Source organism: Taurulus bubalis (genome assembly GCF_910589615.1).
Source record: "Taurulus bubalis genome assembly, chromosome: 3".
Lineage (NCBI taxonomy): Eukaryota > Metazoa > Chordata > Actinopteri > Perciformes > Cottidae > Taurulus > Taurulus bubalis.
Genome location: NC_136591.1, coordinates 34,944,376 through 34,969,697, shown reverse-complemented (window position 1 = coordinate 34,969,697; position 25,322 = coordinate 34,944,376). Strand labels below are relative to the sequence as shown.

Here is a 25,322-nt window from a genome sequence, read left to right as displayed (position 1 = left end):
GACAACTGTAGCTTTAAAATTACATCATATGTGGGGGGTGTGGCATTGCCAACTTTCCTTGGCAGGTCTTTTCAAAATGGCAGCCTCCACAACAAGCACATTTTATGGAAATAAGAAAGGTAAGCATTATATTCATTTTTAAAATGTTTTTTTTATTGTTATATTTGGATTGTTTTTGGTAAGTAAACATTTAAGGAGTAAGGGAGTGAGTTTTCAGAGCTGAGCTTATTTATTGTCATAGGAAAAACAACTAATTTATGAATGTACACTGGAGTGCACCTCAGGACTTTGTACCTTAACGAAGTTCTGTTGTACACTACAGTGCACATGTTATAAAATTGTAATAAAGTAATGCTTGTTTTTTACCACCCCAACACTTAATTTATATAAAAAAATAACAATGTATTTAACATATTTTTGTTCCTGGTCTCAGGAGGTTTTAATGGAACTTTTAGTTTTACAAAGAACCCTTGATGGTCCTTTTCACAAAAAAAGTTTCTTCAGAAGCAACTGGTTCAAGGTAGAACCTCAACCCTGCAGGAGGAACCCTTTTAGCCAAATCCCCGATTAGAAAGATCTCAGTGTTGCAGCGTGGAGAGACATGAAGGGGAGGATGTAGGGAAGGGTAATCTGGAGGATACATCTGTTGCATCCCCTCTTACTTCAGGCTGTAGTGACTGTTCAGTGGGGACCTACCTGTTGATGTAGGCGTAGCTGATGCAGCCTGTGAAGTTCTTGAAGCTGCTGCTCGGTGACCCTCCGTAGTAGAAGGTCATCACAGCAGAACCTGATGAGGATCTTGTGGACAACGGACGTTCCTCCTCCTGTTTGTCTTTGTCATCCACCAATAGTGAATACCTAAGGTGAACAGTTCACCAGTCAGTTAATTATGCACAATTGTTATATTGCTATAGTATAGGCAAAATAAACCAAATAGAAACATATTATAACCCAATAAAATTCCTCTCAAATAGAATTTCTAGCATGGAGGCTCTAAGAAGAGTTTACACTCGGACGTCATACAGTTGAGAGGAAACAGGATGTAGAGACGGCTAAACTCAACACAGTTTGGACAAAAGGCAGCTATCGGCAGGACACTGTAGCTGCAAATTTGAATACTTACTTCTGTTTGTTTACTGAGGCCACTAAGAAGTGTGTCCTTCCGTCATTGTATTTTTTCTTGTGTGATTTAACTCGAGTGCCTCTGCAGGTCAGAACCACGGCTCCATTCTCCAGAGAGATACTGAACTCATCAGGCTAAAGTGGGAGAAAATAAGGTTATTACATAGAAAATAAGGTTATTACATAGCAGCACAATTACCAACTATTACAAAAACATCCCAGGTAAAATTCTTGATTGGTCTTTTTATGACAAAATCCTACTTGTGCTTATCTTTGTTTGAACCCCATATCATTTGAAATTGCACAAAAAATGTTTTCCTATTATATAACTTTACATCTTTTCCCACTATGTGTATAAAAAACTAAGATGTGTTTATACCCCGTCACTCAGATAGAACAGGAGTCCACCAGGCTGCAGCGTTCTAAAGTTGAGTCCTCCCTCAAATTTGTCGAAGGGTGAAATCTTTGCTGTGGACCCCAAGTAGCCCACTCCGGTGAAATAGGCTTTCCGGGACATCTGTCACAAGAAGAACAGATCGCACTTTTATTAACCATTACCTTTCACTCTTCGTTCAGCTTACAGTTCAGTAACACTCCAATGGGAACAGTGTTTGTTACTCGTGAAAGCCGCTTACCAATTACTGTGTTTGTGTGCATTTTGTGTGCAGATGTTTGATTGTTAGACTACTCTCGAGCACTTACAAACGACTCCTCAGGGCAGCCGCTACTGATGCCAATGGTGCCGGGCTCCTCCAGCAGATTGAAGTCTTTTTTCTGGAACTGGAAACCTTTCACACAGCCTTTCAGGCCTACGACAGCAGACAGCTCAGGCCTGTGGTGATACACATATTGTCACAATCCTATTGTCAATTTCTTAGTTGCGCTAGTATAGTTATTTATATTTAAAAGTCAAAAGATTTTCCTATGCTGGCAAATTGCATAGTGGTTACTCATATTCAGTCACCGATCTTCCCCAAATGTGGGTATAGTTAAAACAAGGACATTTCTTTGCAAACAGGAAATGTCACAGGTTGAAACTTTTAAGTGAAATCTGATCTTTCTTTTTCAAGTTGTCGAGATACCTTTTGAACACTTAGAGGCAGAAGTCCAAAAGAAACACATAGCTGACATGTTAGCAAACAGTTGCCTATTTACATCTAGCAGACACTTCCCGGTCATTTGGAGCTGTGTCGCTGGCCACCTGTCAACTGATAACGCCCTTTTAGCTCTGGTTTGGTTTCTACCGACTCCTGAGAAAAAATATTTGGTCTTTAGTTGATAGTGGAAGTAGTCACTGTGATGTCACTCATTGGTTGATGGACCCCGGTTTCCCCGGGTGGAGCTGGAGAGGAGCAAGAACCGGCAGGGCAAGTTACCGTTAGCAGCTAACGCTAACTAGTTCAGCAAGGTGCATCTATAATTTATGTTAACTGTGATAATGTTAAGTTGATTGTTGTTTGTCTCGTGTCTAATGTATGCACCTTCCGCCTCAAAAAAATCCTCGTTTGTGTAAACATTCCTGGCAAATAAACGGCTTCTGATTCTGATTCTGATACCATGCTAATTTCGGTTGAAAAACAGGCAAAACTAAATGTTCCTACCGGAAAAACAACGGTGTGATGGCGACACCATGCTAGTGACCTGTCACTCAAAGTGCCCACGCCCATAATCATACATAACTTTAAGCCTTGATACAATTTAAACACGTGACTTACATACAAATATACTACTCTGTGTCTGCTGGATGTGTAAATGACAACCGTTGGCTAAACACATTTGCGTTAGCAATGTTATACAATATGCACATCAACACTGTGTTTACAGCTGGTTCCTACTCAATTAATTGCAGCTTTCACAGCCGTGAGCAACTGTCACATCCAGAGAAGTTGGGCTCTTGCTCTCAGCTGCCACTTGGGGCTTCCAAAGGGTGATGCCCAGTTCAGCTGTTGAATGTTTTGGTCTTCACAAGACTGTAAATGCAGTTCCTGCTGAGAGTAAAATGTTTGGTTGCAAGTATATTTGACTCACCTGGATTTGAGAATGCTCGAGGGTGCCCCTCCGATGTAGATATCGGAGAACGGCAGGGTGGTTTTGGGATTCTCTAATGATTTAACGTGGCTCTTGTCCACCAGGAGGATGACCTTCTTTGACTGATGGTAGATCACTGACACCTGTGCAAACGGCCCAGCACGACAGTTAAAAACAACACATAACTTATTCACAAGCTCAAGTTGAAATTGTCTAACAGGCTAAATGAGAAGAGGGAGTCTACCTCATGATATCGTGCGTCATTTATTTGCAGCTTTGGTGAGTTGTCCTCCATAATTTGTGGCCCTTTGCTGAAGCCAAAGTTGTACATTAGGCGTAGGAAGCCATTCTTTAACTCTAAAAGGAAGAAATTATCCTGAAAAGAAGACGTTAAAATACATTAGGATTTGCCTGTGACATTTCAGTTACATTGAAATGAAAACTAACTATGTTTCGCCAACACAAGGTATTTGTCAGTGTCAGAAGCTCAGGCTGCAGAGCCTTTCAACCTACCCCATTGACCATGAGGAGAAGGATACCATTGTTTGCGACAGTTCGCACAGAGATATCAAATCTTGTGACAACACCAAATTTGCCCCTCCTCTCAATATTATTGATGAGTGCGTAGCCCGTTCCATCAAACAGGTAGCTGGCAATGCGACTCTGGGAAAATGCCAACTTGTACCTGAGAGCAGAAGGAGAAATTGTATTTCCAAACAGTCTGTGTGATGCATTCAGATTGTGTCAACATCTCGTTCAGATATATTATTTGTAATTCAACACGGAGGGCTGAGATTGGAGAATTTTCACCTCTAAAGTAAAGTTATAAACTAGGTAGCAAAATCTAGTTTTAAAGGCGTAAAGGGTGTTTTTTTGGATCACTCTCCCTCTTCGCCTTCTTTGCCCACCCCATCAAAGGGGTAGGTGGCAAGAATGGAGTAAGCAGGGGCAAATTTTTTCCCCAGTGCCCTAGTCATGCAAATGTACTGTACATTGCAAGTGTACTGTACCTGGGGCACGGCGTTGATGTAACAGCATCCATTTTGTGAGTCTCTTTGAAATTGTATAGACTGATTACATCGTTGTTCAGCGAACCCAACTCGATGCAGCCCACAAAAGGAGCTAGACTCAGAGGAGGTGGAAGCTGGTTCATTAAAAATAAATGAAATACATGTCATCATTTAAGAAAAAAACAGATAATTAATCAATGATTGTACGAAGGAACGCTTGAAATAGGCATTACCCTGACATCTGCTGGGACGCCACCGACAAAGAACACAAGGTTCTTGGGGTCGATGTCAAACAGGGAGTCGGTGCCTGGAGCTTCGCCTTTCTGGATGAACTTCTGCTCGTCGGTGAAGCTCTGGCTGGGGATGGTCAAGAAGACTTTTCCATGTCTGCCCAGCCTGCAAGCAAAGTGCACAAAGAAGCATGATCACTCATAGTCACTTTAACAGCCATAACCTGCTGACATATTGTCTTTCACAGACTGTAGTGGGCTCAGTTTTAATTGCCGCAATTTTTTGTTGACGCATTAACATATTGAAATTACAGATTCCTTTCTTATCATAATTGGTCGTATATATTTATTCCTTTGACAACTTTTATTAAATCACATGTATGTTTGAGGGATTCATGTATAAAGCCCAAACACTTTCATTCATGGATAATACCTCTCCACTTTGATGTAGTTGAAGACTGCAGGCCACTGGCTGACAGGCTTTGAGCCCAATGGGATCTCAACGTCTTCCCCCCCTAGGTTATACACGTACACCAGGTTGTCATTCTTGATAGCCAGTCCCATGTAGTCTTTCCTACCCTGTGAGCAAAACAAGCAGAAAAACCTCAGGGTGAGTTCATACCCTGTTCCTTTTTCCACCATGGCCTTTGTTTAATCATTTCACAACAGCTCACCACTGCTGTATGAGTTTCCAACAGGGAAATGATCATATTTTACGCTATTCAACCTTGGAATATAATGGGTTGACAAACAGAAACATCCTTCATTTGAGACCTATCGAGCTCGTGCTGAAGGCATTATTCCACACTGAAAAGCTGGAGACAAACACGACTGCATAGATTACAGTGGCATCGAAATCACCAGGGTGAAGTGTGGTTAAAGAGAACAGAGAGGCCTCACATTGGTTAGCTGCACTGTTACTGTGCCCCGTTGGGCGGGGGCTAATGGTATTTATGTAAATGAACTCCATCTTTGAAGGCACACACATGCACTATTGTAACGGGTCTCTTGGAGACCTTTTGAAAGGGCAACTGTGCGCCTTCAAAGCCTGTCATTCCTGCCTACATGATCACAACAAACTATTCATGTCCACAAGCAGCTCTCTGCCTTTCATCTTTGCCCTGGGCCTCTGGGTGCAAGTTTGTGAAGTTTTAGCAGCAGGTCTGGGCCACGTACCTACCCTAAAACCTCCTCGCTAACTATTCAACACATGAAGTATAATGCAGAAGAGTGGCCTGGTTGTTTACTCTTTTTTTATCACTAGGTAAAAAAAAAAAGGTTCCTCCTGAAGAACTGAGGTTTTACCCAGAACCATTTCATCTTTTTGAAGAAAGAGTTTTTCAAGTATTTCTTTGGAAGACTAAAGGTTCCATTGAGGGTTCCCTTTTCATCGAAAGAACCATTTTTCTTTTTATAAAAAAGAGTTCTTCAAGGATTATTGAAAACATGGGTGTTAAAAGATACTCCCATGCACAACAACTGTGATTGTGAACCATGATTGTTGTGGGTTGCTCTGCACCGCATTATCGTCAGCCCTTTAGTCTCATGAGGTAACCTAGGTTCCAGAATATAAAAGGGTTTCTAGTAGAACCCAGCAGGTGGTGGTAAACCCATGATATATATAAGGGTACTCTATAGAACTCTCTGGGTGGGTTCTTGTTAGCACCATTTGAAGGTAGAAAGGTTCTGGACAAAACCTCCGGAGACGGTTCTGGGTTGTTACACTGTAGAAATTGCTATGTAATTCAGGGTGAAACCCTGCACATATGGCTCTAGGTATACCCCTTTATGTTGGATTCTATTTAGACCCTATGAAACCCTATGACTTATATCTAAAGGGTTCTCCTATGGGGACAAACCAACAAACCCTATTGATTACCCCAAATGGCAAAGCAACCAAATTATTTTTTTCTGGATTTCTCACATTTTTGTCTCCCAAGTATAAGATGAAACGGTCCTCTATGGGATCTTTGTCAGGGTCCACCCGGATGAACAGGCTGATGGATGTCACTGTCTTCAGGTCTTCCAGGTTGTTGGGAGGATGAATCTCCACTGAGGACTGACCGTTGAATTTCATGGACACTTGGACCTGGGGAAGAAAAAAACACAGTTTTATGTTTATGGTGACATCCACATCAGTTTGAATGCCATACATTTAAAATGTCATGGCAAAGGTAATGTGTTCAAAATAGCGATGCACCAATCTGAATATTGTCTGTGTGTAACATGATGAAACTATTCATGAGGTCTGTCCAACGTTTGATCATGTGGTCACTTATAGTTGACAAATGTATGTAAACATGAAAACACCGTATGAGCAGTGGTAACACAGCCTTCAAAATGATCTCTTTAACTTAAACAAATAGCACTCCACCATTGGTCCTGAATTAACCATATTGTAGGCATGTTCCACATGATGAACTCACTTTCTTGGCCACACTCCTGGCTTGAGCTATAAGCTCTCTGATCCTCACGATGTTGGTGGTCACGTTGTTGACAGGCTTCTTTTCCTCGACCACTTTTAGCTTTTTTAGCAGCTTGGGGACGAGTACATTCAGGTTTTCCACTTGCAACAAGAAAAACAAGATAATTTAAAGGTAAAATTTACAAAAAAGGAAACGGATAAAAAACATGAAATTGCAAACGGGGATAATACAATTTGTTGAATAGTGATTTCCTGGTGAGGACTTCTAAAATATCCAAGATATGTACGCGTTGCTACAGTAATGATACCTGCTTCCCCGGCAGACAGGACGGCCAGTTCATACGCATCTGTAGAATATTCCTGGTTTCTCATGTTGTTGGCCCACTCCTCCACCTTGGTGCTGATGGGGTTGATGGTTTGAAGGACCTCTGCTGAGCGGTTGAGAGTCACCTCAGCCACATTCAGGGTAAACTCCAGTCGCTGTGGTGTTCTGTCTGGAATGGAGGAGGAAAGTGACGTACAGTAAATTCTGATGTCAAAGTCTACATTATTTTTTTCATGGCCATATAGGAAAGCTGGCCTGCTGTCATTAAAACACATTGCAAGACACATAGCATATCTTAAAGTATGGGCAAATAACACTAAATCTATGTGTGAGAACATGTTTCTTTTTTTGTTGCAACTTGGGTGAACCCAACCCTCCACCCCCCACCATCAACTCGTCAAATACCGCTGCTTGGTCAGTGCTCCTGGGCGTCTGATACCGACACACCGAGGCCACCTTTAGCATCTGTATGAGACACAGCCAGATTTGAACTTACTCCAATGGTATCCCAACCACGTCAGTATTAGAAACTCAGAGCAACTGATTTAGTATAGCGTTAGGCCACGTAGGGCGGGTGGGAGGTTGATTCGGTTGTGTCAAATAAACACATGACTTTCACCCTGGAGACCATTGTTTGTGTCTGATAGTGAACGTTCAGTTGAAAAACATATTTGAACCCAAACCAAAAGTGGTTTGTTGTGCACCAAACCTAAAAATTAAGTAAACCAACGTTGGAAGTTCGTTTTGAAAAGAATATGCATGTGACGAGCGGAAACCAACACTCTGGCCCTGTGTCCAAAACTGATTCTAGTGGGGTACGTAGAGCGTCATAGTTTGAAGTGTATGGCGACTGACTGAAGGCTCGGTATTTGACGAGTTGGGAGGGAGAACGTGTTGGTGAAACAACCTTTTAATTCAAACAAAGAAAGATCATTCTAACAGGAATTACACTTGCACTTTCCATCTTCCTCCAGTGTTTGTGCTAAGCTAATTATTTGTAATAACCAAGTATTGTCTTACCTGAATGAATTCCACTGATATCCTCCACTATTTCTGTAAGTTTCTTGGTGTTTTTATCCATGGTCTCTTTGGTCTCGTCGATGTATTTGAGCTTGTCAATCACTTCAGCTTCAACATCTGTTGCATGGAGATACGGTAAAAGTCAAAGGGACTTCGGATAGTGGACACGTTAACAATAATACAAAAAGAGACAGATATCTTATTCTGTTACGGCCCCATACCTTTCTGTTCTGAATGTAATGAAACAGACTCCTTGAAAACATTGTCGCTCTGCGTTACCAGGTGCCCGAGCTGCATATTGATCCCAGATACGGCCTGAAACGCAGAACACATGAAAACAAAGCCGCAGAAACAAGTATTACAGTGGATGTGTACGGTCTATTTCTGCGATATAACGTACGTCTTCAGCCCGTTGGGATAAGTTGTGGGTGGTGAGCGAGGTGATGTTGGCATCGTCGATATATTTCACTATGTTGTTGTAGACGTTGGCGGCACTTATGGCTTTCTGCACAAAGCCATTGGCGTCACTCTCTCTCAGATCCCTGGTGGAGACAGGGGGATGAATGTTGCAGTCTAGGCTGAGTGTTTCTGTATTATGTATAACAGCATGAAAAATTCTGAGTGCTCATGGAAATCATATTAAATTCAAAAGCCACCAATCTATATTTTTATATTAACAATCGATCAAATGACCAAAGGGGTTGTATTAACTAGCTACAAACAACCCTCTTCCAAGTTTTAGCTGTTCTTTCATGCCAGCCAGTATTGGTCATGTTTCATGTCGTCTGGAGAGGAAGACAGGCATTCACACGTTTTTTGCTCCCTTCGTCAGAACTTATTTGGCAGAGCTGTTTCCACAACCCATTTAGAGCTAAATAAAGTTATAAAACCAAAGTATGTGTGAACACCTTTTTAGCGCATTTGAGGATGGAATTGCCATACAGCTTTTCTAATGCAATACTTCAAAATGCACGTAGGATTACGTCAATGAGAACACAGATGTTGTTGCACTGGGTGTACAGTATGTTAATTTGAATGTACATGTACTAACTATTGCATGGAATAGTAGTGTAGTAATTTGCGCCTGAAAATATTCCCCCCATAAATGCACTATATAACTTTACATTATTTAGTGCCACAAACAGGGCAGAGAAGTCTCGGGAGATGGACTCATGCTTTTCATGAGTCTGATTATTTCTAACTAATAAGTTTGACTCACTCCTCCAATGCATTGGCCTGTCTTTCCAGCTCGTCGGCGTGATCGTCGGCCCTTTGCACCAGATCTCTGTCAGCCAGCGAGAGACGCTCAGTCTTCTCCACCAGCTTTTGGCTGGCGCCATCGATCGCCGCATGGTACATGGTCACGTTCTGTGCAGACGCACACGTGCAAACACACAGACACATGGACATGTCATTGACTATTTGAAGGGGCGTTCCATCGCTTTGCATTCATGTCCCATTCTCAGAATCCCCAACAATCTCTGTAGAGGTGCTTTTCTTAGTCCCATCCTCAGAAAGTGATATATATTTTTACCTCAGCGCCAAGCTAACATTGTTACCTCAGGATGATTACAATTCACAGAGTAACTCAATACAGAGCTACTTGAGTAAAAAGGGAGAGCTAATTGAGAACACGGCTTATTCGATCTCTGGCCTCCACAAATTGCTTCCAAATCAAATTGCCCAGTTTTAGATATGACACGGGCTCTGTCTCAGAAATCCATTTCATGAATAAACTTAATGCAATCACTGAGATACTGCGGCCCTAACTCACAGTCTATTAGATTATTTAACATAAGAGCTCCCTCCCCTCACCCCCCCACACACACACACACATTCAGTGAGAGCCCTTAAGAAAACCTGAGCATTATTGGACAGCAGGGACCAAGAGATTTGGTTCCTTTCTAACAACCGAACTCTGTTTGTGGAACCACCATGGGGACCCCCTGACGGTCATAGGTCCTCGCTGTCATGCAGGCCTCACCTGCACCATGCCGTCCACCTCAGCCACTGTACTCTCTGTCTCAGAGTTGGAGCCTCTGGCTATTTCCAGTGTATCGTTGACGGCGTTGTGGTCCTCTGTCAGCCTCTGCTGCTTCGCCTGGGGACATGTGGAAATAAACATGATCAAATGTTCAAGCTCCAGAACTAGGAAACAGGAGAGATTGATATGAAATGAGAAGGGGGATCTCCAAGTTGCAAATACATGTTTAGGGCCTTGGAACAGCCCGACCAAGGAACAGTTTGTCCTTTAGGTAAAAACACTTTTTTTAAAAACTGTTTTGCTAAGAGTTAGATAAGAAGATCGGTAGGCTACCACTCTCACGCCTGTGTGCTGAGTTGGAGCTAGAGCTGAGAGCGATTAGCTTAGCATGAAAATTGGCAGAAATGTAAAATAGCCAGCTATTTCCCATTGACTTTGCCATCCCCATCCTCCCAGTCTTTATGCTAAGCTAGGCTAATCACCTCCTGGTTCCAGCTCCGTATTTAACACACCAGCATAGTCTCCTATAAAGTATGTTCCCATGCAATTAAACAGTACATGTTAGTCATGTGTTTAAAACTGGGACCTTAATCAGTGAAAAAATACGGTTCCCTTCAAACGTATTTGAGAATGCAGCTTAGTTGTATGGGATTGTAGTTTTAAATTTAAGCTTGTATTTAACTTTTTTCCGCTGAATTGTGGGCTAACATTTTACTTGTATTACCAATTAATTCCCATGATGTAATATGATCACATTGTCACATCATATTGGTATTGACAGAGGAAAAACTGTGATATTGGAGCGTTGCCTAGTCACATATGCTACTACCGCAACTTCATAGATTTGATTCCAGCCTGGGATTTTGTAGCATGTCTTATCCCTCCCTCGCTCTATACAGGAAACAATTCCAAAAAGGTAATGATGCCAAAAACTATGTCCAGCTATAACTGCCCAGATACGTTAAGTTGCTTTTATCATGCTACATATTTTATAGTGTTTATATTGTATCTGGTTGTAATTGGGATTCCTGTACCCACACCCCACTTTTAAAGTGACTGCATGACTGAGTATGGCACAATGGTGTGATCGTTGGATTGTGGTGGTGACCCGGCAGTGTGCACACTGCGGCTGCAGCTGGTGTCCACCGGTCTGTGCTGAAGCTAGATGGAGCCACGGATTAGTAGAGGCTCCGTGTTTGGTTAGTGCACCATTCACGCCATAGATTTACAGCAGGGACCCTGGTCATGGAGATCCCCGATCCCGATTACACTCGCGCAACCAAAAACACACAAACACAGGGCTGTGGAAATAATGCCATCTATGTCCACCCTGGTGGGTTTGTTCTACTACTACGCTATTCCCAAATGTAACCAAAGATAATTGATTAAATGTTTACTTTACTTGTTGGGGATCCTTGATTTGCAATTATGGCAGATTATTATGCCTGGCTTCAAATGATCTCAAACCCCAATAGATTTGGGCTGAGCCCCAGATGTTTACAACATCTGCCTGGGATGTTGGATTTTAAATTAACACTGTGCAGCCGTTTGGGGGGGGAATCTAGCGGCAGAATATTATATTCATAACTATGTGTTCTAGTGTATACCTTTCGTTAGCTTCGAACGAGCCATTTATATCTACATAGGGAGCAGCTTCTTCACTGAGCCGGCCGCCATGTTTCTACAGTAGCCCAAAATAGACTAACCAAACACCGTCTCGAGAGAGGACCATTCACGTTAACACGTCTTTGGGTCGGCCACCGTGGGTGTCCTTAAAGCCTGGCACATGGGAGAAGTTTCAGTTGGTTGCAGTATGAAGCCTCACCTCTATATGTATCTGCGTGAACACACCACTACATATCTGACGTATCTATATACTGAATAGTGTTTGCTGAGCAGTGTAAAAGCTTTTTTTGTGTTTTGATTCACAGAGTGCGGATAAGATGAATTTCCTCTGTACAGTAATTATTCTACTGTATCAGAGGGGAATAAAGTAATGTTTCTGTAGTGTAGGCCCTGAATTCTGTCATGGGAAAAAAAAAAAATTGTATTGCACCATTGCTGCTCTCCCCTGTGTGGGCCTCCTCTTAATGTAACAGTCCAAAGCTCCCACAGATGGTTTTGTGTTTCTGTTCTCGGCACTTAAATACCACCAGTAATAGACTTCTCTGACACGCCTGGCAAACAACAAGCAACAAGATCTCTCTCTCTCTCTCATTGTCTTTTAAGGCCGGGGAGGTGCCTCGTTGTAATTGAGCGAAACTCAACATTGTTTGTAACATTGGGAGACGAGATAAAGCAGACGGCACTTCCAGGAGGAACTCCGTGCCAGCACACTCCCTCACAGCGGGGGGGAGGGAGGAGGAAGGCCTGTGAGCTCTTTAGCAGGACTGTCTACTAATGCATCCATCCATACTGACAAACGCAGAAAGAGGAGGGAGTGTTGGAAGAGAGATGAGAGAGACACTCAGCAGGAGCCTGAGGGGGTGGAGGGGGTTCATGGGAAATCACCTCATTCCTGTGGAATTTGAGGATGCTGGCTCTGTTCGTGGCCTCCGTCTCTTGGACGGTGTCGGCTGCTTTCTGCAGAAAGCCCTGAGCGTCCGACAGCTTGGTGGAGAAGCGGGACAAGATCTCCCTGACAGGTGGGAGGCGGCCGCTTGTGATCATCAACTTCTTCTCCAACTGACGGATGCGCCTCAGCACTGGAAACACAATCGGAAACACGAGGCATGAATACATTATTAATCAAACGTATTACTACGCTAATATTACTAGTTTGGTCTGCTGTAATTTACTTTAAGTGCTAATTGGTTGCGTTCCAACTTTGGTGAAGTCCTCCCCCAGGAACCTTTGAGTATCAAACACTTCATTTCCTACATTCTGGGGAATTTTCATGCACCAACTTATGTTGGAAATATCTTTATTCAAGGGGAAAACCAAATACAGGTGACACAATATACAAATAAAATGGAATATAATGCAGAAAGGCTCTCAGGCATTCTGTATTTCTTTCAAATATTTATTCTCCTGTAGATCAACATTTCTCTTTTAATGTTATCTCTGCTGGGTCAGTACAAATGTAAGCATGATTTGCTCTTCCCTCCTCCTTTGTGTCTTTTCTTTAAATGTGCATGTGGCACCTATTCACCTCAATGATACATGAATACATTACTACATCACTACGTTAGTACAAGCCCCTTGGACTTTAATTCAAAATAACAGCAGCTCTCCCCTCCTTTGGTCGGGACAATTCTGTCCTCCCAAAATATTGGGACATGTTCCATGTGTAAACTAGCATGCTAAACTAAGATGATAATCATGGGAAATATAACCTGTTCAGTTCAGATTTTTGTTGAGAATACTGAGCTAATTAGCATCCTTATCTTAGCATTTAAAAAGAGCCATTGTGCTAAAGTATAGCTTTAAAAACCTCTAATCTGTGTTCTTCACATGCACTCACAGTCATGGGCTTCAGTCGACTCGTCAGTGGCGATGGGCCCCCGTGGGGACAGATCCAGTGTCCTCATCCAGGTCACCATTTCCTGGGCCTGCTCAGTGTTCCGCCTGGCCACCTCTGGATCCACATCCTGCTTAACACTGTACAGCTCCCAGTCATGGATCATCTCTGTGCACATAAGTTAACACACACACACACACAGATGAGTTAGGAACCTAAATACACATGTGACCCAGATTGCAAGTGTAGACCAAGAGGTCAGATGGTTTTATAAAATGAGATGCTGTATATTTAAGGCCCTATCTTACACACGACACAAACTGCTAGTTTCAGACGGTTGCAGTTGTATAAGTAGCACATTTACTTGCACCCATCTGTGCACCCATGGTATTAAAATGAGGTGTGGTCAGGAGCTTTGTTGGTGCATTGCTATCTTAAGGTAGCAGAAAGAGATTGTGCAATGGACCAATACAAACCTGGTCCAAAGACTCAGTATTTTCCTGTTATTTAAATGGCACATTATTCAGATAGTAAGGAGGGTTCACAGTGGACATTTTGAGCGTAAAATTGTTAATGTCCGACACACCCACGTGTTTTTTTTGCCACAAAATGTGTCGTGATCAGTCCACACAAGCTGTTTTTACACCTCGTGTAGACCTCTTTTGTCAACCTTCTGTTTGCGAGTGTCGATGTCGGCTACTTCAAAGTAAGTATTTCTGCATATCGTATCATACTATCTGTCTAATTATATTCCAGTGCTGCCTGAGTAGGATTGTTTCTAACTCGTGTGATCCAAACAATATTCTGCTTCAATCCACAGTGTTGGCGTTTAGCTTAAAAAAAAAAGTAAGTGCAAAAAAAATAATTGCTTCTCCAATTTGGCAAATCTGCCATCTAAAAAGCGATGGGCATGACACACGCACCTCGCTTCAAAAGGGAATGGGAGATGGCGCTCTGACTGGTTTAATTCATGTTACACACAAAACACCGTTATGATTAATTAAGAGACCCTTGCGTCTTATTTTGCGCCCGAGATTGTGCTGTTTAACTAGCAAAGATGGAGTTGGTCCGCCCTGATTGCGTTATGCACTTAAGTCTGCAAAATCCACCCCCAGTCAGTAACTTTTTATTTATCTCCAGTCGGACCACTGCATGATTGCAGACGACGCATGAGACGCTAATAGGACTAAAGCCCAGAGCCGTTTGGTACCTTCAATGCGGAGGTTGAGGTCAGTGAGGTTCGTGCCGAGCTGCTCAGCCAGGGTGAGGGTCTCCAGCGTGTCGTTATCCAGCTGGTTCCCCAGAGTCTTCACCACACTCTCCTGGAAAACCACCACAAAAACAAATCAATGACACATCAATGAGCGGGTGAAGTCACTTGCTTCTAAAGATCTTTAGTTACAGCCCTAGTTGGCGATGTAATGTTTAAATATCGGCTCTGACTGGCATACTGTATAGAAGGGTATGGATATGAGGAAAAGCAGTTTGTGTGATTATGAGTATTCAATAGTGTATCTGATGCACATGGGAAGAACATATATTGGCAACAATGATTTGTTGCCCTTACAAAACTCACATCTTTGCCAAAATGTATGCCATATGCACAGCCAAAGAGATACAAAAAAATCGCTAAAAATGCACAATTGCAAACTTCTTTAGCCTTTTCAATTCCAGAAAGTTCCCTTAAATGGTGAAAGGGATTTAAATGAAAGATGATGGCTTTGCTGACCGCTTCTCCGAGCTGTTTGATGTCCACCACCACGGCGTCTGTGGCCTTCTCCAGCTCCCCAGTCTGGGCCTTCATCACAGAGGACCCGTTTCTCCAGCCATGAAACTGAGTCTGGGAGCAAAGCAGATTATTAATGAATTGAGCGGACCGGTTCATTTGTAGTGTACACGTCAAGGAAAAGGAATGTTTCCAGAATGATTGTGTATAGCTCCACTAGTAGCTAGTCACTAACATTCCCCCTCATTTGGTGCTGGGTAGGTAATGTACAGTCAGAGCTGTTTTGCTGAAAACTGCTGCATGCTGACAGGATACAAGAACTGGACCAAACATTACATTCGTGGGCCATAAAACCAAAACAATTAGCTAAAAGAGGGTAACTATCTGTGTAGCGAAGAAATGTGGGCCATAATTCTTACCTTTCACAAGTTTCATATACAAAATACTGATTGGTCTGATTTTAATGCATGTTGTATTCTTCTTTGTTCTTGCATGTGTGTCTGTACCTGCAGTTGTTGAGCGGTGTAGTTGTAGTATTTGAGCCGGTCGTTGGCAGCAGCGCCGGTGGAGATGTTCAGCACTCCGACTTTCAGCTGGTCCAGCGTCTTATTGGACACCCGCAAGTCCCCGATCAGATGCCAAATGCACTCATCACAACCTAAAACCAAAGGCAAATGCATTACAGCATTGCAGCAGAGTTGACATTATGCTATATTCTTTGAAAAATTTCTCTTTTTTTCTCTTTTCAAAACTGCCACAGTGGAGTCTCTGCTACGGTTGTTCAGTCCACTCACTGATGTTGCACAGGTTGACTGTTGCAGCCTCGGGCAGGCACTCTCCTGTATGCATATCACAGTGGCCGCTCTCACAGTCACACTCTGGGGAAAAAATACCCAAAACAGATGCAATTCATCACAGAGTGTAAATCAGAGAGGCTAAATGGATCAGCTGGAAACAGGTCAGAGCAGTTATTAAGCATACAGTATGTAAAGACCCACAGATGGTAGTTTGGCTCGAGGCCTGCGCATCTGTCTTGTGGCGTCTCTTGTGTGGGATTGTGTTTGCAGCTGTGTGTGTGTGTGTGTGTGTGTGTGTGTGTGTATAGATTGATGATGTCATCCAGCTCTCAGCAGAGAGTCTCCGGCCACAGGGTCGCCGCTCTTGGCAGATGCTGCTCTGACATCATGCGCACTACCGTGGGTGTGGGAACATGAGCACTCAGCGCAGCCTTTTCCACTTGGAAAGCGTTATCTGCATTGAATGTGTTTATTTTTTTTTTACGAGAGCAAGAGAACATTTCGATATGCTGGATGACGGATGGATGACTTACTCTGGCAGCCGGCAGAGCTGTAGTCCCAGTAACCTGGGAGGCAGCGCTCGCAGTAACGACCTCCGGCCCCCGGGCGGCACGGGCAGCTGTGGGTGAGGGGATGGCAGGTGGAGCGAATGGAAGCTGGCCCGCATTCACACCTCCGGCAGCCCTGACAGCTGGAGAAACCAAAGTAGCCCTCCTAGATTACATGAGTGAAAAAAACACACAATTAGATTCCGCTACCTGGCTGGTCATGTCCATTTAGAAACAATGTTGTTGCGGCATCAATGAAAGGATGATGCCGGTCTAGGACAGCTGAATATCAGCCCACTCTGTCTTCTCCTCCAAATAATGCTTTCCAGGTGACAACATCTTTCATTTATGACTGCAAAATGCACATCAGCTGTTCTAAGTGCAAACACTACAGCTACCTTAAGCGCTTCCACTTGCTTTATTGCTTCGGCTGGAACGGACACTTCAACTGCTTTCATCTTATGCTCTTTAAAAGAGAGTTCAACTGTTTTGCGCTTTGTGCACATTCGTTCCAACTGAAACTTCAGTTAATTGCAGTAATTAACCTTCAACTGACACTTAGGGCAACTGCGGTTCAGTGGTGAGCCGGGTCGTCCTTCAATAAGAGGATCGGTGGTTCGATCCCTGGCTGTCGATGTGTCCTTGGGCAAGCCCGTAGCTGTGACTACAGTGTGTGAATGTGTGTATGGATTTAGTTAGCTACTCCTGATGGGCAGGTGGCACCTCAGCTCCTCCCATCAGTGTATGAATGGATGTGAATGGATAAATGATGACAAGTAGTGTTGAAGTGCTTTGAGAGGTCAGAAAACTAGAAAGTGCAGTCCATTTACTTCAACTTCCAAATCATTTTGGCAAACCTGGGTCTTACTGATTGTGTGTTTTCTGGACTCGTTGATCTTCTTTTTAACTATGTTGCTGCGATAATGTTACTATTACCGATATGCATGATAGCCAAAACCATCAAAAGAACCAACAAACAAAACTTGCAGTGCTAGACCTGTCACCTCAGAAGAAGTAACGCTACCAGTTGGACCAGAGTCCCGCGGTTCCTCTCACCTCACATTGGTTACAGAGTCGTCCGGTGACACCCGGCTTGCAGTGGCAGACTCCTTTCCTGTCGTCGCACGAAGAGGTGCCACATTCATTGCACTCGCACTCTGCGACAGACACAGGGCACAATCACCGAATGAGAACGTTAGAGGTCAGATGATGCCACGAGCGCGACGCAAAGGGTTATTTTAGGACTTGCAAGACCTCCAAAAAGGCAAACGGTAATCCTTGATCCTCAATTGTCACCTTGGCTTCAGGATGACACACACACCACAAAGTACATGATATGGAAAGATGTTGATGTAACTAAGAAGAAAAGTAAATATAAGGGTCATATGCCCACTCCCAACATGTTGTGACATTACATGCCAGCATTGCTCAGCGTTCATAGAACACATAGCAACTGCAATACCTTCACTGAAGCAGAACTTTTGAACATGGAAGCTGCCCTTAACATCAAACATATCTTGGACTAACGAGTCAACGCGTTGCTCCCACCTCTGCAGTTCTTGGCATTGATGGCGTCGCCGTAGAAACCTGTGGCACACCTCTCGCAGTTGGCGCCGCCGGTGTTTCCCCAGCAGTGCTGGCAGTGGCCCGTCACGTTGTGGCACTCGTTGAAGATCAGGTTCGGGTCGGAGTTGCTGTTGCAGTCGCATCGCTTACAGGAATTACCGATTGCCATTGGGTTGCCATAGAAGCCTGGAGCACACCTGGATGAGAGAGAGACAGCAGGTGAGAGACAATACCTCTGCCTGCTATGATGGACAGGGTCATTAAAAACCCACCTCTGCAGACTCTCATCCCAGGATTTCTTTTGGGATAAAATCTTTCAATGGAAATTTTTGTTTTGTTTTCCATTATGACTTTAAAGCTTCTAAATTCAATACTCTGAGCATCGACATAGCAGCCAACAACTATGTATGTGTGTTGTAACCCGAGCTTCTCTGTGCTTTGTTTACGTAGCCGGTCCGGCAGGCCGTGCATGTTGGTGCATGCGAGTCCCGGTTTGTGTGGCCCAACTGGCAAACTAATGGCCGCCACTCTGCACTGTACTCACACAGTTAGCTTCTAGCCATGTTGAGAGCCGCGTGGAGGCAACCCCTCAATCATAGATATGCTCTGAATTTCAAATTTGGCACTTTAAAATGTTCTACAGACAAGGTGCAACTTGTTGGTTCAGCGGTCTCTTACACATGGACACACAACTGTTATTTTGCAGCAAAGGATTCTGGGGGACCGAGGCTGCCATTATAGACAGTCTCTGCATTCACATACTCATTCGGACTCAAACTATTGTTGAACATCGGTGGAAAGTAAATTGATGATGATGTACAGAGAGACATGACTGACACCAGCACCAAGCACTCAATGGCAACATGTCTGCTGTACATGGATACATGTCGCGGGCCATTCTACGGCTGCTTGCCCTGTAACCTACTGGAAGACATCTTGGACTGCTTGAATGTTTTCAATAATGTCGTAAGGTTCAGCTTACCACACTCAGTCAGTAATCTGTAGTTTTCATTGAATGTGCACAGACGTTTGCTTTATATAACTTCTTGATTGGTTGTTGAACGCCTCGTCAGCACTGACCTCTCACAGAGATGTCCAGCGTAGCCCTCTTGGCACTTGCACCGCAGAAGGCCACTTCCTTTGTCACAGCGTGCTGCGAAGCTGGCCGGAAACACAGGGGGAAAGTATTGTCAGAGATTGCCCACCGCCTGCCAACGCGCAGTATTGCTGCCGCAGAAACAAAAACAGACCGGCTTACTTGTTGGAGGGGACGGAGAGGGGGCAGGCGCAGGGTCGGCAGGAGTGGCGTCCTTCCAGGCTGCGAGCCAGCATGTAGCCATCTTCACACATTTCACAGAAGTCCCCTGTACTGTGGTCCTTGCAGTTCTGAAAAGGAGGATGATAGAAGCAGTAAGTGATTTGTTCAGTCTGATACGGAGAAAATGAACATGGGAGAAACTTACTATACAAACGCCAGTGATGTCTTCGCAGTAGTTCGCGTGGCCCTTGCAGTTACATGGCAAGCATATGTCTTGCTCACTCAGGAAAAATCCCTTTGGACACACCTACAGGAGGAACAGAAAATTCAAACTGATTAAAGTAATAATCACAAAGATTTACATTCATATAAACGTCTGTTCAGCCACTATCTTTCGCCTAAGGAGGTAACACATTGGTGGTGCGAATTGGGTGTCACCAAACCAGTGGTTGGTCTTCCAGAGAGGGTAGGCGATGAAGCTCTTCAACTCGCTTGTATGTGAAACAAAGCAGTTTTTTCTTTTCTCTGCTGCGTGTATCAAGAGCGGCGGGAAAATTGCTGCATTCTTTTTACTTCTGAAAACTAATTTAACGCCACATTCCAAGCAATCGGCCCGTTATAAACAGACACGTTGACAACAAGCGCTGCACTCGTACCGCTAATACTCGTACCGGAGTGAATATAATTTTTCACGGGTAATGTTCAAGATAACACGGACGTGAGTTGTGAAGAAATGGCAGCAGTTCCCTCCCATTTACAGAATGTCATTTCAAAACCTGCATCCTGTCTCACGTTTGTTCAACACGGTTTCTCATGATGGTGTTATGTCAGGGTTCAGAGCAGCCCTCCACACACACACACACACACACACACACACACACACACACACACACACACACACACACACACACACACACACACACACACACACACACACACACACACACACACACAGCCCTTTGAACCTCTTTTAACGTTTGAAGCAGCACCATTCAATGATGCGTACAATAGCAGTCTGTAAGAACTCCATAGCTTGACCTTTTTATTTCCACTCAGTTAGCCGGACATTGCTGCATCCAGGATGGCCAGAGGACGGAACATTCCACAGACCAAGAGTACTGTGACTTATGATTCACATTTTTCCTTTGATTTATTCACAGATGGACTGTTAGACAAAGACATGCTTTCTGTAGTCAGCTAATGCGAAACAACCCGTGAACAGCAGCACTGATTCTTCCTGCAGATCCCCTTTCCCTGTGGCTTTCTCCCTGACCCACAGTTCACACGCGCTGATACCAGACCCATACATCACTACCACATAAACATTTATGTGTCAACCTTCCGTGTAAACACATCCTAAAAAAAGGCAGCTGATGATGCAAATGGGTTTGGTGCTCGCAGGAAAGTTTTGGCCCCAAATGGTAGTCCAAACCACAAGTTTATGGGAAAAGCACTGAGATCCCAAGCTACTTACCATTTGTAAAGCCACTTTAAAGTGTTTTGAATGGCTTCAGGGCTATTAGCTGTGTGACAGTCTGTAATGGGTAAAACAGCTGCTGGAGCACAGGGCAGTGGGCTAAGGTCAGGGGAGACGCTGCAGATGGTCTTGAGGCAGGACATGGACTCTTTAGACTAGAGTCTTCAAAATTGAGGGGAATGCATCTCAGATATACAACCCAGCAGATTGTGGAATAACATTTTTCTGCCCATGTTTGGATGAATTGATGTAGTAATCTTTTTCCTTTTTTTTTTTTTTTCCTTCCCACGGTATGCTACATGCTCAGCAACAGAGAGCAGAAAGAAACAGTAGAGGCTAGCTGATGAACATAATGGAGCATTCAGCAGCTAAAGAGAAAGTCACGTGTCTCAGGAGTCGGTGGAGACCGAAACAGAGCTAGTAACTGACGTTCTTTGAGTATCCAAGGAACAATACGAAGTTAATGCTAATGTTTCTACGTACCTTAAAGCCGTTATGAACATAGGCTAATAAATTTTCCTTACAAGTTTCGCGATACAAACTGTTTTAGCTTGTCTTGCGTTGTGAAATAATGAATACAAAGTGACACAAAGCTCTTTTCTCTTGATTTGTCTGTCTGAAAAATGACATTTTTGTGTCAGAATGTTCAGATATGGGGGTTTGTGAAAAATGGGTCCAATATTTACGTTGGTGGCTATAGGGCAACATAATCCTCTTCACTTCTTCCATTGGAGTTAACAGACTCAGGAGCTGACACTAGTCTCCTAAAGGGTTTAGTGAAACCCACCGGACACACAAATACAGGAAACTGTCGCTCAGTGTCTCCTTTCTGATGTGTCTCTGCTTTAACATTGAACAGAGCTAGGCTAACTAGCCTCTACTCCAGCCAGGTACTGAACACACAGATATACGCTTGATATCAATCTTCTCTTCTCAGTCAGCAAGTGTTCCTACTCAAAAACATTAAACTACTCATTTAAGACCTATTTCCCTTGGGGGGTAGAGCTGTAATAGGAAATCGGAATAGGGATTTAAAACGTAGTGGTTACTTTAATAAACCCTTAACTATCATGGGTATTTAAACAATTGACATTTGCAGCCGTCTGCCAACTGTGAGCACACTCAGTAATGTGAACTATTTCTGTGGCCCTCCCACTATGCTCACCATAGGGCAGAACAAAGATGACATTCAACACATTATATACAGCCACTCTCTGTTTCCATGTGAAGCTGTCTCTTCTCAGCATTTGTCAGTGGACTTCCTGTGCGTTGACTTGATGCTTATGGGATACAGCATGAGGCTGTATCTCTGCGAAACAGAGCCCAACAAAATGCAGCTGGTAATCGAGCACAAAAATAGGATTTGGCTCTACGGCTGAGCGCTGTCCAAAGTCAACACACCCTCTGGTCATGGAGCTCCCAAAACTGTGGCCGTGCCCTCTCTCTGCACTGTGCGTGGGGTCTCTATGACAGTTTTATCTCTAGAATGATGTTTTATAAAGTTTACTTTTAAATGTGTGTGTGTGTGCGTGTGTGTCTGTGTGTGTGTGTGTGTGTTTATGTACATCTGCCCGCCGACAGAGTTTTCCCAGAGTGGGAGAATTAAGTGGATTAGGTGGTAAAGCTGGAATCTCATTTCCGCTTTGCCTCGCAACTGGCTGCTGTATTTATATTGACCTTGAAGAGGGGTTCAGACGCTGGATTTAGTCATGCTAACTCCTCCGAACATCCTCAAGACGGGACAGATCCAGGGTCATGAGAATTTCATCCTAACTCAATAACTGCACATAGACAGTCTGGCTGCGGGGTAGAGGCCTCCCCTCCGGGGACCGTAACTTCAGAAAACTCAGACATTGAGAAATAAACACGGTGCAACAGAAAAATAAATTAAAAAAGGATTAAATTGCGCTGCCAAGTTTAGGGATTGAATACCTCTACATTCTCTATTTTCCCAGGATGTTTCTTAATACAGATCAACTTTGAACAAAGTCACCATATAGCCAAGAATCAAGGCTCTCCGGTTCAGTCCTATGGGGCCAATGGACACAAATCAACCCCAAAAGCATCCAAAGCAGCCACATAATTACAGTCACAGTGCCACGAACATTTCTGTAAAAGGATAGAGTTGTAGTTTATCTACGGCCTGACATCTTGCACATACATCAGACAAGGTTCTCAGATGACTAAGATAACTTCAACACTGCAACAAAAAAGTTTTGCGAAAACCATGCATCACACAATCTGGCAAGCAAGATGTTGCTTGAAAGTTAAGCAATTTGAATGGTTTTGCTCAGATGGAGTTGATGATAGCAACACTTTTACGCAACAATAACCTTAATATCAATCGACTCTGCAGAACCCCAGATTAAGATATTTTCTTTACGCCAAATGCCAATGTATTTAAAGTTGTTCCTTTCCACAAAATCCCTCAAAACTTTAGGGAAAGAACCTGGTTATGGGGCAAACAAATTATGGTTACGTTACTATTAGGCAACTAATAGGCATGGTTAAGTCTAGGAAATCCATGTCTGTCCAAAACATCATCACTTCATCATCATGAGACATTTGTGTGAAATTGTCATAATTACCATATGGAATCTTGAGTTATGGCCCAAACTATGTGTTGTGAGGTGTCAGTGACCTTTAACCACCACATTTGTTTCATCATCACTGAGGCCATGTGGACGTTTGGGCTAAATTTAAATAAATATGTTTAATGCTTTCCCCCAGATATCACAAAACGGGACAGACGTGAAGTCATAGTGACCTTTGACCTCAAAAATCGAACCAGTGTGGATGCTTGTGCCATATTTTAAGAAATAACCTCAAGGTGTTCCTGAGCGTTCACGAGAATGGACCAAGGTTGTCACCGGTGCGGTGGCACAACAAAAACCAGGTGCAGGTCTGTGACAGGACGTGAACTCCAGTTTCCTGCTTAGAGATGACCTACACGCCCAAACATCCCCGCACCCTCCTCACACTTGTATCCGTTTACAGTGGGGACAAACAAACAGTGGGCTGCGAGGAATCACCACGCAGTCTCACGGTAATGACGATGATCATGATCGAATGATCAGGATGCGGGGAAAGAAAATGGCAATAAATAGGACTAAAATGGATTTGATATGATGAGCACAACAGAAAAAGCAAATTGTCTGCCGAGCTGAAAGTTTGGCCCCTGAGCTCATATCCTCCGTAGCATGCTAGGCTAAGGGAACATTGGCAAGTTGTCCTGTGCGACTTCTTATGCCCTTACTGTCTATTGTGCTCTCTCTTTCTCTCTCTCTCTCTCTGGGCTGTTGCTCAACATTTGGCAGCTGGTTTCCATTAGGGAATTGCCAGGGAGGGGCAGGAGGGACATGACATCGGTGGAGACAGTAACTCAGAGCCCATGTGAGCTTTATCCTCGGGGTACGTCTGATGACATAAACACACACATGCGTGAGCACAAAGCAGGACCGTTGTGAGCTCCGCAGAGACCCCTCCAGACTGCCATAACCGCCAAAACACACCCCAAACCTCATCTTTTACGGTTTTCACCTTCACATTTGTGGACACGATCATCAGCCTCATTAACAAGCAGTACATGTGCAGTGGGCAGAAAAGGTCAGAAACCAAACGGAGCTATGATAGCATGCACGGTTTCAACAGCCAAAATGAAATCAAACCAAATCTGTCTTACTTTCAGCAGCGACTGTTGCTGTTCCCCAAGCCTGGCAGCAGAAGCTGGATAAGCAATCCCTGATAGGATGCAGAGAAGGCAGAGGCAGGTCAGAGATTCAGCAGCCATATTTGTGTGTTTGCCCAGTGGAGCACTAATCCTCCCTCTCTGTCCTGGTCTCTTTCAGTGTCTCCTGGCCGTAGGAAAGTCTCTGGCCAGCTCCTCTTGCTCAGGCTGCACCCGTTGGCTTCGCTTCTCCCACTGCTGCCGACACCCAGATGCAGCACCGCGTCTAGTTCCCGGCCCGGCCAGAGTCATGTAAAACAAACTTGTGTGGACTTCCTCCCTTCCTCTCCCTCACGCCCTCCCTCCCTGCCCTGATTCCTCTCCCCTAGCGGACTTGCCTCTCCCCTGAGCCTGTGCCTAAATCACATGCAGATGGGAAGGCTGGAAACGGAGAGCAAGAGTGAGAGGGGGAGTGAGAAAGAGAGAAAGAACGACGGAACAACGGAGCAACAGAGGGCTTCTGTCTCTTGTGCAGAAGGCAGGCAGACAGTGCACCCATCCAGACTGCATATCTCCCCCCAAGCCCACTGACTGGCAGAGTCAGATTAAGCGTCAGCTCCCCTCGTCTCCATTTGCAGGTCAGTGGCACCCTTTCACCTTGGGCTCAACAGGCTATCCC

General features: G+C 44.0%; 1 protein-coding gene across 1 annotated transcript in view; it reads right to left on the bottom strand.

The window, feature by feature from the left end:
* The window catches only part of lama4 (laminin, alpha 4), a gene marked incomplete at its 5' end in the record, with an annotated part of 29,095 nt that extends 4,329 nt beyond the window's left edge, over positions 1–24,766 (bottom strand). The window contains 31 exons of the mRNA XM_079215034.1: positions 697–858; positions 1,124–1,257; positions 1,502–1,639; positions 1,825–1,954; positions 3,151–3,293; positions 3,395–3,526; positions 3,664–3,835; positions 4,161–4,294; positions 4,394–4,556; positions 4,824–4,969; positions 6,315–6,479; positions 6,817–6,956; positions 7,124–7,309; positions 8,161–8,277; positions 8,382–8,475; positions 8,561–8,702; positions 9,380–9,528; positions 10,145–10,261; positions 12,656–12,849; positions 13,608–13,772; positions 14,815–14,926; positions 15,334–15,444; positions 15,837–15,988; positions 16,125–16,208; positions 16,661–16,841; positions 17,732–17,832; positions 18,224–18,438; positions 19,322–19,402; positions 19,500–19,627; positions 19,705–19,806; positions 24,659–24,766. Coding sequence (XP_079071160.1) covers positions 697–858; positions 1,124–1,257; positions 1,502–1,639; positions 1,825–1,954; positions 3,151–3,293; positions 3,395–3,526; positions 3,664–3,835; positions 4,161–4,294; positions 4,394–4,556; positions 4,824–4,969; positions 6,315–6,479; positions 6,817–6,956; positions 7,124–7,309; positions 8,161–8,277; positions 8,382–8,475; positions 8,561–8,702; positions 9,380–9,528; positions 10,145–10,261; positions 12,656–12,849; positions 13,608–13,772; positions 14,815–14,926; positions 15,334–15,444; positions 15,837–15,988; positions 16,125–16,208; positions 16,661–16,841; positions 17,732–17,832; positions 18,224–18,438; positions 19,322–19,402; positions 19,500–19,627; positions 19,705–19,806; positions 24,659–24,766 — 4,298 coding nt within the window. The remainder of the gene's footprint in view (positions 1–696; positions 859–1,123; positions 1,258–1,501; positions 1,640–1,824; positions 1,955–3,150; positions 3,294–3,394; positions 3,527–3,663; positions 3,836–4,160; positions 4,295–4,393; positions 4,557–4,823; positions 4,970–6,314; positions 6,480–6,816; positions 6,957–7,123; positions 7,310–8,160; positions 8,278–8,381; positions 8,476–8,560; positions 8,703–9,379; positions 9,529–10,144; positions 10,262–12,655; positions 12,850–13,607; positions 13,773–14,814; positions 14,927–15,333; positions 15,445–15,836; positions 15,989–16,124; positions 16,209–16,660; positions 16,842–17,731; positions 17,833–18,223; positions 18,439–19,321; positions 19,403–19,499; positions 19,628–19,704; positions 19,807–24,658) is intronic.
* Between the last annotated feature and the right edge of the window lie 556 nt (positions 24,767–25,322).